General features: G+C 37.7%; 1 protein-coding gene across 3 annotated transcripts in view; it reads right to left on the reverse strand.

Moving 5' to 3' along the window:
* Window positions 1–13,330, reverse strand: part of LOC128242144 (uncharacterized) — a 34,721-nt gene that overhangs the window by 3,923 nt on the left and 17,468 nt on the right. For all 3 annotated transcript variants that reach the window (XM_052959207.1, XM_052959210.1, XM_052959208.1), the window contains exon 10: window positions 9,431–9,551. In XM_052959207.1, coding sequence (XP_052815167.1) covers window positions 9,431–9,551 — 121 coding nt within the window. The remainder of the gene's footprint in view (window positions 1–9,430; window positions 9,552–13,330) is intronic.

Genomic DNA, 13,330 nt, shown 5'->3' on the forward strand with positions numbered 1-13,330 from the left:
TGCTGAGTTTACACATTTGTCAGTACTGCCATTTTCTGCTGGAAAGTCTACACATTTGTTAAGACTGCCATTTTCTGCTGAAAATTCTACACATTTGTCAATACTGCCATTTTCTGATGCTGAGTCTACACATTTGTCAATACTTCCATTTTCTGCTGCTGAGTTTACACATTTGTCAGTACTGCCATTTTCTGCTGGAAAGTCTACACATTTGTCAGTACTGCCATTTTCTGCTGGAAAGTCTACACATTTGTTAAGACTGCCATTTTCTGATGGGAAGTCTACACATTTGTCAATACTGCCATTTTCTGATGGGAAGTCTACACATTTTTCAAGACTGCCATTTTCTGATGCTGAGTCTACACATTTGTCAAGACTGCCATTTTCTGATGCTGAGTCTACACATTTGTCAAGACTGCCATTTTCTGATGCTGAGTCTACACATTTGTCAATACTGTCATTTTCTGCTGGGAAGTCTACACATTTGTCAATACTGTCATTTTCTGCTGGGAAGTCTACACATTTGTCAATACTTCTATTTTCTGTTGCTGAGTTTACACAATTGTCAGTACTGCCATTTTCTGCTGGAAAGTCTACACACTTGTTAAGACTGCCATTTTCTGCTGGGAAGTCTACACATTTGTCAGTACTGCCATTTTCTGCTGGAAAGTCTACACATTTGTCAGTACTGCCATTTTCTGCTGGAAAGTCTACACATTTGTTAAGACTGCCATTTTCTGCTGGGAAGTCTACACATTTGTCAGTACTGCCATTTTCTGATGGGAAGTCTACACATTTGTCAAGACTGCCATTTTCTGCTGGGAAGTCTACACATTTGTCAGTACTGCCAGTTTCTGCTGGAAAGTCTACACATTTGTTAAGACTGCCATTTTCTGCTGGAAAGTCTACACATTTGTCAATACTGCCATTTTCTGATGGGAAGTCTACACATTTGTCAATACTGTCATTTTCTGCTGGGAAGTCTACACATTTGTCAATACTTCTATTTTCTGCTGCTGAGTTTACACAATTGTCAGTACTGCCATTTTCTGCTGGAAAGTCTACACACTTGTTAAGACTGCCATTTTCTGCTGGGAAGTCTACACATTTGTCAGTACTGCCATTTTCTGCTGGAAAGTCTACACATTTGTTAAGACTGCCATTTTCTGCTGGGAAGTCTACACATTTGTCAATACTGCCATTTTCTGATGGGAAGTCTACACATTTGTCAAGACTGCCATTTTCTGATGCTGAGTCTACACATTTGTCAAGACTGCCATTTTCTGATGCTGAGTCTACACATTTGTCAAGACTGCCATTTTCTGATGCTGAGTCTACACATTTGTCAATACTGCCATTTTCTGATGGGAAGTCTACACATTTGTCAAGACTGCCATTTTCTGATGCTGAGTCTACACATTTGTCAAGACTGCCATTTTCTGATGCTGAGTCTACACATTTGTCAATACTGTCATTTTCTGCTGGGAAGTCTACACATTTGTCAATACTGTCATTTTCTGCTGGGAAGTCTACACATTTGTCAATACTTCTATTTTCTGCTGCTGAGTTTACACATTTGTCAGTACTGCCATTTTCTGCTGGAAAGTCTACATATTTGTTAAGGCTGCCATTTTCTGCTGGGAAGTCTACACATTAGTCAATACTGCCATTTTCTGATGGGAAGTCTACACATTTGTCAAGACTGCCATTTTCTGATGCTGAGTCTACACATTTGTCAAGACTGCCATTTTCTGATGCTGAGTCTACACATTTGTCAAGACTGCCATTTTCTGATGCTGAGTCTACACATTTGTCAATACTGTCATTTTCTGCTGGAAAGTCAACACATTTGTCAGTACTGCCATTTTCTGCTGGAAAGTCTACACATTTGTTAAGATTGCCATTTTCTGCTGGCAAGTCTACACATTTGTCAATACTGCCATTTTCTGATGGGAAGTCTACACATTTGTCAAGACTGCCATTTTCTGATGCTGAGTCTACACATTTGTCAAGAATGCCATTTTCTGCTGCTGAGTTTACACATTTGTCAAGACTGCCATTTTCTGATGCTGAGTCTACACATTTGTCAATACTGTCATTTTCTGCTGGGAAGTCTACACATTTGTCAATACTTCCATTTTCTGCTGGGAAGTCTACACATTTGTCAATACTTCCATTTTCTGCTGCTGAGTTTACACATTTGTCAGTACTGCCATTTTCTGCTGGAAAGTCTACACATTTGTTAAGACTGCCATTTTCTGCTGAAAAGTCTACACATTTGTCAATACTGCCATTTTCTGATGCTGAGTCTACACATTTGTCAATACTTCCATTTTCTGCTGCTGAGTTTACACATTTGTCAGTACTGCCATTTTCTGCTGGAAAGTCTACACATTTGTCAGTACTGCCATTTTCTGCTGGAAAGTCTACACATTTGTTAAGACTGCCATTTTCTGATGGCAAGTCTACACATTTGTCAATACTGCCATTTTCTGATGGGAAGTCTACACATTTGTCAAGACTGCCATTTTCTGATGCTGAGTCTACACATTTGTCAAGACTGCCATTTTCTGATGCTGAGTCTACACATTTGTCAAGACTGCCATTTTCTGATGCTGAGTCTACACATTTGTCAATACTGTCATTTTCTGCTGGGAAGTCTACACATTTGTCAATACTGTCATTTTCTGCTGGGAAGTCTACACATTTGTCAATACTTCTATTTTCTGTTGCTGAGTTTACACAATTGTCAGTACTGCCATTTTCTGCTGGAAAGTCTACACACTTGTTAAGACTGCCATTTTCTGCTGGGAAGTCTACACATTTGTCAGTACTGCCATTTTCTGCTGGAAAGTCTACACATTTGTCAGTACTGCCATTTTCTGCTGGAAAGTCTACACATTTGTTAAGACTGCCATTTTCTGCTGGGAAGTCTACACATTTGTCAGTACTGCCATTTTCTGATGGGAAGTCTACACATTTGTTAAGACTGCCATTTTCTGCTGGGAAGTCTACACATTTGTCAGTACTGCCATTTTCTGCTGGAAAGTCTACACATTTGTTAAGACTGCCATTTTCTGATGGGAAGTCTACACATTTGTCAATACTGCCATTTTCTGCTGGGAAGTCTACACATTTGTCAGTACTGCCATTTTCTGCTGGAAAGTCTACACATTTGTCAGTACTGCCATTTTCTGCTGGAAAGTCTACACATTTGTTAAGACTGCCATTTTCTGCTGGGAAGTCTACACATTTGTCAGTACTGCCATTTTCTGATGGGAAGTCTACACATTTGTTAAGACTGCCATTTTCTGCTGGGAAGTCTACACATTTGTCAGTACTGCCATTTTCTGCTGGAAAGTCTACACATTTGTTAAGACTGCCATTTTCTGCTGGAAAGTCTACACATTTGTCAATACTGTCATTTTCTGATGGGAAGTCTACACATTTGTCAATACTGTCATTTTCTGCTGGGAAGTCTACACATTTGTCAATACTTCTATTTTCTGCTGCTGAGTTTACACAATTGTCAGTACTGCCATTTTCTGCTGGAAAGTCTACACACTTGTTAAGACTGCCATTTTCTGCTGGGAAGTCTACACATTTGTCAGTACTGCCATTTTCTGCTGGAAAGTCTACACATTTGTTAAGACTGCCATTTTCTGCTGGGAAGTCTACACATTTGTCAATACTGCCATTTTCTGATGGGAAGTCTACACATTTGTCAAGACTGCCATTTTCTGATGCTGAGTCTACACATTTGTCAAGACTGCCATTTTCTGATGCTGAGTCTACACATTTGTCAAGACTGCCATTTTCTGATGCTGAGTCTACACATTTGTCAATACTGCCATTTTCTGATGGGAAGTCTACACATTTGTCAAGACTGCCATTTTCTGATGCTGAGTCTACACATTTGTCAAGACTGCCATTTTCTGATGCTGAGTCTACACATTTGTCAATACTGTCATTTTCTGCTGGGAAGTCTACACATTTGTCAATACTGTCATTTTCTGCTGGGAAGTCTACACATTTGTCAATACTTCTATTTTCTGCTGCTGAGTTTACACATTTGTCAGTACTGCCATTTTCTGCTGGAAAGTCTACACATTTGTTAAGGCTGCCATTTTCTGCTGGGAAGTCTACACATTAGTCAATACTGCCATTTTCTGATGGGAAGTCTACACATTTGTCAAGACTGCCATTTTCTGATGCTGAGTCTACACATTTGTCAAGACTGCCATTTTCTGATGCTGAGTCTACACATTTGTCAAGACTGCCATTTTCTGATGCTGAGTCTACACATTTGTCAATACTGTCATTTTCTGCCGGGAAGTCTACACATTTGTCAATACTGTCATTTTCTGCTGGGAAGTCTACACATTTGTCAATACTTCCATTTTCTGCTGCTGAGTTTACACATTTGTCAGTACTGCCATTTTCTGCTGGAAAGTCTACACATTTGTTAAGACTGCCATTTTCTGCTGGAAAGTCTACACATTTGTCAATACTGCCATTTTCTGATGCTGAGTCTACACATTTGTCAATACTTCCATTTTCTGCTGCTGAGTTTACACATTTGTCAGTACTGCCATTTTCTGCTGGAAAGTCTACACACTTGTTAAGACTGCCATTTTCTGCTGGGAAGTCTACACATTTGTTAAGACTGGCATTTTCTGCTGGAAAGTCTACACATTTGTTAAGACTGCCATTTTCTGCTGGGAAGTCTACACATTTGTCAATACTGCCATTTTCTGATGGGAAGTCTACACATTTGTCAAGACTGTCATTTTCTGATGCTGAGTCTACACATTTGTCAAGACTGCCATTTTCTGATGCTGAGTCTACACATTTGTCAAGACTGCCATTTTCTGATGCTGAGTCTACACATTTGTCAATACTGTCATTTTCTGCTGGGAAGTCTACACATTTGTCAATACTTCCATTTTCTGCTGGGAAGTCTACACATTTGTCAATACTTCCATTTTCTGCTGCTGAGTTTACACATTAGTCAGTACTGCCATTTTCTGCTGGAAAGTCTACACATTTGTTAAGACTGCCATTTTCTGCTGAAAAGTCTACACATTTGTCAATACTGCCATTTTCTGATGCTGAGTCTACACATTTGTCAATACTTCCATTTTCTGCTGCTGAGTTTACACATTTGTCAGTACTGCCATTTTCTGCTGGAAAGTCTACACATTTGTCAGTACTGCCATTTTCTGCTGGAAAGTCTACACATTTGTTAAGACTGCCATTTTCTGATGGCAAGTCTACACATTTGTCAATACTGCCATTTTCTGATGGGAAGTCTACACATTTGTCAAGACTGCCATTTTCTGATGCTGAGTCTACACATTTGTCAAGACTGCCATTTTCTGATGCTGAGTCTACACATTTGTCAAGACTGCCATTTTCTGATGCTGAGTCTACACATTTGTCAATACTGTCATTTTCTGCTGGGAAGACTACACATTTGTCAATACTGTCATTTTCTGCTGGGAAGTCTACACATTTGTCAATACTTCTATTTTCTGTTGCTGAGTTTACACAATTGTCAGTACTGCCATTTTCTGCTGGAAAGTCTACATACTTGTTAAGACTGCCATTTTCTGCTGGGAAGTCTACACATTTGTCAGTACTGCCATTTTCTGCTGGAAAGTCTACACATTTGTCAGTACTGCCATTTTCTGCTGGAAAGTCTACACATTTGTTAAGACTGCCATTTTCTGCTGGGAAGTCTACACATTTGTCAGTACTGCCATTTTCTGATGGGAAGTCTACACATTTGTTAAGACTGCCATTTTCTGCTGGGAAGTCTACACATTTGTCAGTACTGCCATTTTCTGCTGGAAAGTCTACACATTTGTTAAGACTGCCATTTTCTGCTGGGAAGTCTACACACTTGTCAGTACTGCCATTTTCTGCTGGAAAGTCTACACATTTGTCAGTACTGCCATTTTCTGCTGGAAAGTCTACACATTTGTCAATACTTCTATTTTCTGCTGCTGAGTTTACACATTTGTCAGTACTGCCATTTTCTGCTGGAAAGTCTACACATTTGTTAAGGCTGCCATTTTCTGCTGGGAAGTCTACACATTAGTCAATACTGCCATTTTCTGATGGGAAGTCTACACATTTGTCAAGACTGCCATTTTCTGATGCTGAGTCTACACATTTGTCAAGACTGCCATTTTCTGATGCTGAGTCTACACATTTGTCAAGACTGCCATTTTCTGATACTGAGTCTACACATTTGTCAATACTGTCATTTTCTGCCGGGAAGTCTACACATTTGTCAATACTGTCATTTTCTGCTGGGAAGTCTACACATTTGTCAATACTTCCATTTTCTGCTGCTGAGTTTACACATTTGTCAGTACTGCCATTTTCTGCTGGAAAGTCTACACATTTGTTAAGACTGCCATTTTCTGCTGGAAAGTCTACACATTTGTCAATACTGCCATTTTCTGATGCTGAGTCTACACATTTGTCAATACTTCCATTTTCTGCTGCTGAGTTTACACATTTGTCAGCACTGCCATTTTCTGCTGGAAAGTCTACACACTTGTTAAGACTGCCATTTTCTGCTGGGAAGTCTACACATTTGTCAGTACCGCCATTTTCTGCTGGAAAGTCTACACATTTGTTAAGACTGCCATTTTCTGCTGGGAAGTCTACACATTTGTCAGTACTGCCATTTTCTGATGGGAAGTCTACACATTTGTTAAGACTGCCATTTTCTGCTGGGAAGTCTACACATTTGTCAGTACTGCCATTTTCTGCTGGAAAGTCTACACATTTGTTAAGACTGCCATTTTCTGCTGGAAAGTCTACACATTTGTCAATACTGCCATTTTCTGATGGGAAGTCTACACATTTGTCAATACTGTCATTTTCTGCTGGGAAGTCTACACATTTGTCAATACTTCTATTTTCTGCTGCTGAGTTTACACAATTGTCAGTACTGCCATTTTCTGCTGGAAAGTCTACACACTTGTTAAGACTGCCATTTTCTGCTGGAAAGTCTACACATTTGTTAAGACTGCCATTTTCTGCTGGGAAGTCTACACATTTGTCAATACTGCCATTTTCTGATGGGAAGTCTACACATTTGTCAAGACTGCCATTTTCTGATGCTGAGTCTACACATTTGTCAAGACTGCCATTTTCTGATGCTGAGTCTACACATTTGTCAAGACTGCCATTTTCTGATGCTGAGTCTACACATTTGTCAATACTGCCATTTTCTGATGGGAAGTCTACACATTTGTCAAGACTGCCATTTTCTGATGCTGAGTCTACACATTTGTCAAGACTGCCATTTTCTGATGCTGAGTCTACACATTTGTCAATACTGTCATTTTCTGCTGGGAAGTCTACACATTTGTCAATACTGTCATTTTCTGCTGGGAAGTCTACACATTTGTCAATACTTCTATTTTCTGCTGCTGAGTTTACACATTTGTCAGTACTGCCATTTTCTGCTGGAAAGTCTACACATTTGTTAAGGCTGCCATTTTCTGCTGGGAAGTCTACACATTAGTCAATACTGCCATTTTCTGATGGGAAGTCTACACATTTGTCAAGACTGCCATTTTCTGATGCTGAGTCTACACATTTGTCAAGACTGCCATTTTCTGATGCTGAGTCTACACATTTGTCAAGACTGCCATTTTCTGATACTGAGTCTACACATTTGTCAATACTGTCATTTTCTGCCGGGAAGTCTACACATTTGTCAATACTGTCATTTTCTGCTGGGAAGTCTACACATTTGTCAATACTTCCATTTTCTGCTGCTGAGTTTACACATTTGTCAGTACTGCCATTTTCTGCTGGAAAGTCTACACATTTGTTAAGACTGCCATTTTCTGCTGGAAAGTCTACACATTTGTCAATACTGCCATTTTCTGATGCTGAGTCTACACATTTGTCAATACTTCCATTTTCTGCTGCTGAGTTTACACATTTGTCAGTACTGCCATGTTCTGCTGGAAAGTCTACACACTTGTTAAGACTGCCATTTTCTGCTGGGAAGTCTACACATTTGTCAGTACTGCCATTTTCTGCTGGAAAGTCTACACATTTGTTAAGACTGCCATTTTCTGCTGGGAAGTCTACACATTTGTCAATACTGCCATTTTCTGATGGGAAGTCTACACATTTGTCAAGACTGTCATTTTCTGATGCTGAGTCTACACATTTGTCAAGACTGCCATTTTCTGATGCTGAGTCTACACATTTGTCAAGACTGCCATTTTCTGATGCTGAGTCTACACATGTGTCAATACTGTCATTTTCTGCTGGGAAGTCTACACATTTGTTAATACTGTCATTTTCTGCTGGGAAGTCTACACATTTGTCAATACTTCCATTTTCTGCTGCTGAGTTTACACATTTGTCAGTACTGCCATTTTCTGCTGGAAAGTCTAAACACTTGTTAAGACTGCCATTTTCTGCTGGGAAGTCTACACATTTGTCAGTACTGCCATTTTCTGCTGGAAAGTCTACACATTTGTTAAGACTGCCATTTTCTGCTGGAAAGTCTACACATTTGTCAATACTGCCATTTTCTGATGCTGAGTCTACACATTTGTCAATACTTCCATTTTCTGCTGCTGAGTTTACACATTTGTCAGTACTGCCATTTTCTGCTGGAAAGTCTAAACACTTGTTAAGACTGCCATTTTCTGCTGGGAAGTCTACACATTTGTCAGTACTGCCATTTTCTGCTGGAAAGTCTACACATTTGTTAAGACTGCCATTTTCTGCTGGAAAGTCTACACATTTGTCAATACTGCCATTTTCTGATGGGAAGTCTACACATTTGTCAATACTGTCATTTTCTGCTGGGAAGTCTACACATTTGTCAATACTTCTATTTTCTGCTGCTGAGTTTACACATTTGTCAGTACTGCCATTTTCTGCTGGAAAGTCTACACATTTGTTAAGACTGCCATTTTCTGCTGGGAAGTCTACACATTTGTCAGTACTGCCATTTTCTGCTGGAAAGTCTACACATTTGTTAAGACTGCCATTTTCTGCTGGGAAGTCTACACATTTGTCAATACTGCCATTTTCTGATGGGAAGTCTACACATTTGTCAAGACTGCCATTTTCTGATGCTGAGTCTACACATTTGTCAAGACTGCCATTTTCTGATGCTGAGTCTACACATTTGTCAAGACTGCCATTTTCTGATGCTGAGTCTACACATTTTGTCAAAGCATTTTTATCCTTTATCATTTAAGTTTAATGTTTAAAACTATAATTTACAAAACTTTGCAGAAAGTTGCAAAACCAATGCATTATTATATAAATTAAATTAAGATACAGATGAGCAATCCACATTAAAGGCACTGAAATGTGGCTTTGAAGAATATGAATAATTTTTTTTAAATGTGTTATCACTCGAATCGCATCTCACTCATTTTTGTCCGCTCCTGCTCCTTCTTGACCTTGAGATCAGCGAGCACCTGCTTCTGTTCTTCAATCTCCGTGTTGAGACGCAGCTGGGTCCGTGACTCGATTGCGTTGTTCTGCATTGCCTACAAAACAATAAATCATAGTAATTGGTAGAAAAGGTGTGAAACTAGCTATAAATATTTTGTGGTTGCTTCAGTTCTTTGATCTCCATGTTTGTTCACAGCTTTGTTAATGATTCTTTTGTGTTGTTCTGTATCACTCGGTACACAACAAACCATGGTAACTACTAAACAATAAATCATGGTATTAAAATGACAGAAAATGTCAATATTTTGTAATGGCTTCCAATCCTCCATCTGTGTGTGCACGTTAATCATATTAACTACAACATGAAATATAGTAAATGACAGAAATAGTGTGAACTCATGAATATTTGGTGGTTGATTTATTCTGTTTTAAGATATAATCAAAATTCTGAACACCACATCAATTTAAAGCATTTTTTTCATTTGAAGTTTGGTTCAACAATTATAAAAAAGAGTCAGAAATTTATCTCAATTAAATTATGCAATATAGGCAATCATCATTCTTCATTTGAACAATAAACACTAAAAAAAATAGCATAAATTATTTCAAAAAGGCTTATCTTCAATAACATGAAGTTTGCAAGCTGAAGTTAGGCTAGGCCACTTTTTTTCACAATTGATGAATTATAGTAATTTAAGTAAATGCGGATTTAATGAGAGTTCAACGTCCAACATTATCGTCTTGTATATATACTTATATGTGGTGCCAACTACACTGCTGCTGCCCCACTGTGACCTATCACATCTCAGCTATGACATTAAGAAAATGTTTGCTGCTCCTTTTCCTTGAAAAACAACAACGATAGTAACTCACAGCATCTTAGCCTACAGTGTGTGTATACCACGTGATATATAATGCTAAGTCAGAGGGCAATATTTTGCTTCGAATGAAGACTTCAAACAAAGATTACTTCACTATTTGTTCACCATTTTAAATGAAACATAGCGTAGTCTACGCCGCTTACAGAACCCGCCTGCCGTCTTTTACCAGAGTTTGATTGAGAGTTTAAAACACTGTGACAAACCATTAACTAAAAGGCTGTCTGACGGAGCACTCTCAAAACATTATTTTGAAAACAGGTTTTTCGAAGTGTTTGATGGAACTGATCGTCTTATCAAATTCCGGAAATAACACAAAGGCGGAGCTCTTTAAGTGGCATGGACTGTCCTTTGTTTCATTTAAAATGGTGTCGTGAAAGAAAAGTTATCTTTGTTTTAAGTCTTCATCTAAGCAAAATGTTGCCATCCGATATAGCATTTATGACGTAATTTATCACGTGGTATACACACACTGCCTATGGTGGGTGTTTTAACAGCCTTGCTGTGATAAATACTGCTTGTCATTGAAATATGAAATACTTTTAAAGCTATGATATACTTTCTTATTTGGATAACATTAATCACATAACAGGCATTTGTCAAATACCATGGACACCTGTGTTGGTGTGGTTGCTGCTAGTTTTTGTTTTTCAAATGTTTTACTGTTTGGGAAAACTGACAAATGAACTTTGATGTAACCACACTGTGACATTTTCATACATCAAATTTCTTCTTAAAATGTTTCATGTCAGTTTCTCATGATGATCTAGTTTGTTGTCCAAGGCATTTTTTTATTTATGATAACTTGTCCACCCTTTGTCAAAAAATAATTTGACACAAACAAATATACTGAAATTAAGGAATGTTTCCGTCAGTTGAAAACCACTGTTGTAAATGTCTAACATGAATGTCACACCGCCCCATGTGACTAAGAATCCTGTTAAATGTAAAAAAACATACTGACAGTTGAATAATTAAGATTGGTAACATATAAGACAGTTGAATAATTAAGATTGGAAACATATAAGGTATGACCATGGCCTTCTTTCTAACCTATAACACGTGAACAATGAGTGTGATATTTTTGTAGTAAATAACTTATTTACACCTAAAAAGTAATTTTCAAACATTTGCATAATGTCCAATTTGGCAAGGAGCTTTTCTTTAACCAAATCCTGTTCCATATCAAATGAACTAACATGAGTCACCATGTTAACCTGTTTCCTTAATACTTGCACTTAAACTTTCCATCAACTTGTTGTTGTTTTGATTAAAGATATACCAGCTGCAAATTAAATCATTTTTAAAATGATGATTATGATTTATAAATGTCAAAAGTAAAGTTCCTGCCTAATTCTAACCAATCAGCTGTCTTGTAACCATTAACCTCATGTCTGTTATGTCCACCCTTCATCAAGACAAAACACCAATGAGATTATCAAAATTTTGTTTTCAAAACCAGTAGGTAAGTCATCTTCTATAGGTCACTATCCCCTGGGCAATTAATTGTACTTGACATTTTCATATTACATTCTATCCTTTTGATTTTAAAGAAAACCCTTCATATGACAATTACCATAAACCACAACTGCGATGTAAGGTAAATTTCTGTCCTACAAATATGCAAACAGACAGCATAAACATTTTCTCATCATGTATACCTTCCACCATGTCAATAATGTGGGAACATGTTGCTTTCCATGTAAAACCATTAGTTATGTAACAAATGGCTCAGAATTCGTTTAACATTAACCGCTCAGGAAAAAACCTGCATGGTAATACTTTAACCAGATCCTGTTTCACTTTTCACACCATTGCTTTCATAAATGCTTTTTTATTCTAATTGGAGATTTTTTTGTTTTTCAAGATAACAAATGTTCCCAAGCCATCATTGTTCTAACCACAATGAAATTAATCATTGCTAAATTACATTAACGAAAATGACAAACATTAAATAATAAACGTTCACATGAACCTGACTAACTGACTTCTATCATGCATACCAAAAGGATAATTACTATGTCGTATAATCATCTTCACAAATTCTAAACCTTTGGCTCTGTCACATAGTCTAAGTGCGGATTGTTTTTCCTTGATGACTCAGTACATGGCTGGAGACCTCTTTGCTCTTTTCACTCATTATACAAATCTACAAATGGTCACTGTAACATACAGGTGGTTTAGAGTGAATTTATACTCGCACTCGGGCAAGGCCCATTCAGCATGTGCTCCAAAGATTTTTATTCATACTAGTATTGAGTTTTTGGAGCATAGTGCACAAACAGAATGTAGCCCTGCAGTGAGTTCAGTTAACATGTTTGTGGTGAACATTTGCAGTTTGGTTCCCCACTTGCAGTTTATGCACTGCGTTGCAACAGGGATACAAAACAAAACATTTTCCAGCGTTTTGTAAACGCTCGCCTTACTGAACACACTGCAGGTTAGTCCCTCCCTGAAGACAGTCAAGTGTGCAACCACAAAACTACAAATTTGCCTCAAAATAACATACAGAAATGCATCCACACTGCTTAAGTACAGCTTATAGTTCATGTGTTACAAACTTTATCTATTCCAAGTGAGCGACAGCAGTATGTGACATTACCACATTGAGAAGCTCCTTCTTTTTTATTAATTGTAACTGTATTTTATGATACCATTCTTTGTGTTTGTGGACATTTATGAAATACCTATCATGCATAATTATGAAGATATACTAAATTCTAAATATAATTTATGCTATGTTAAGTATCAAAGTACAAGTTAATCAAATTAACCTGTTGGATTTCAGTAATAGTTGAATTAAGAGCGATATTTAGCTTACTTAATGCCTGCTGTCATTTGTATATACAGTAACCTAGATAAGTAATGCACTGGTAAGGTTTGGCCAGTGTGCACATTAAAATGATTGGTTAATAATAACTATTGGACAAGTATTAGCCAATCAAAAACAATATGTGTTACCTTGTCCAAACCAAAAGCTAAAACAGTTTTATACA

This window comes from Mya arenaria, chromosome 8 (genome assembly GCF_026914265.1).
Source record: "Mya arenaria isolate MELC-2E11 chromosome 8, ASM2691426v1".
Classification (NCBI taxonomy): Eukaryota; Metazoa; Mollusca; class Bivalvia; order Myida; family Myidae; genus Mya; species Mya arenaria.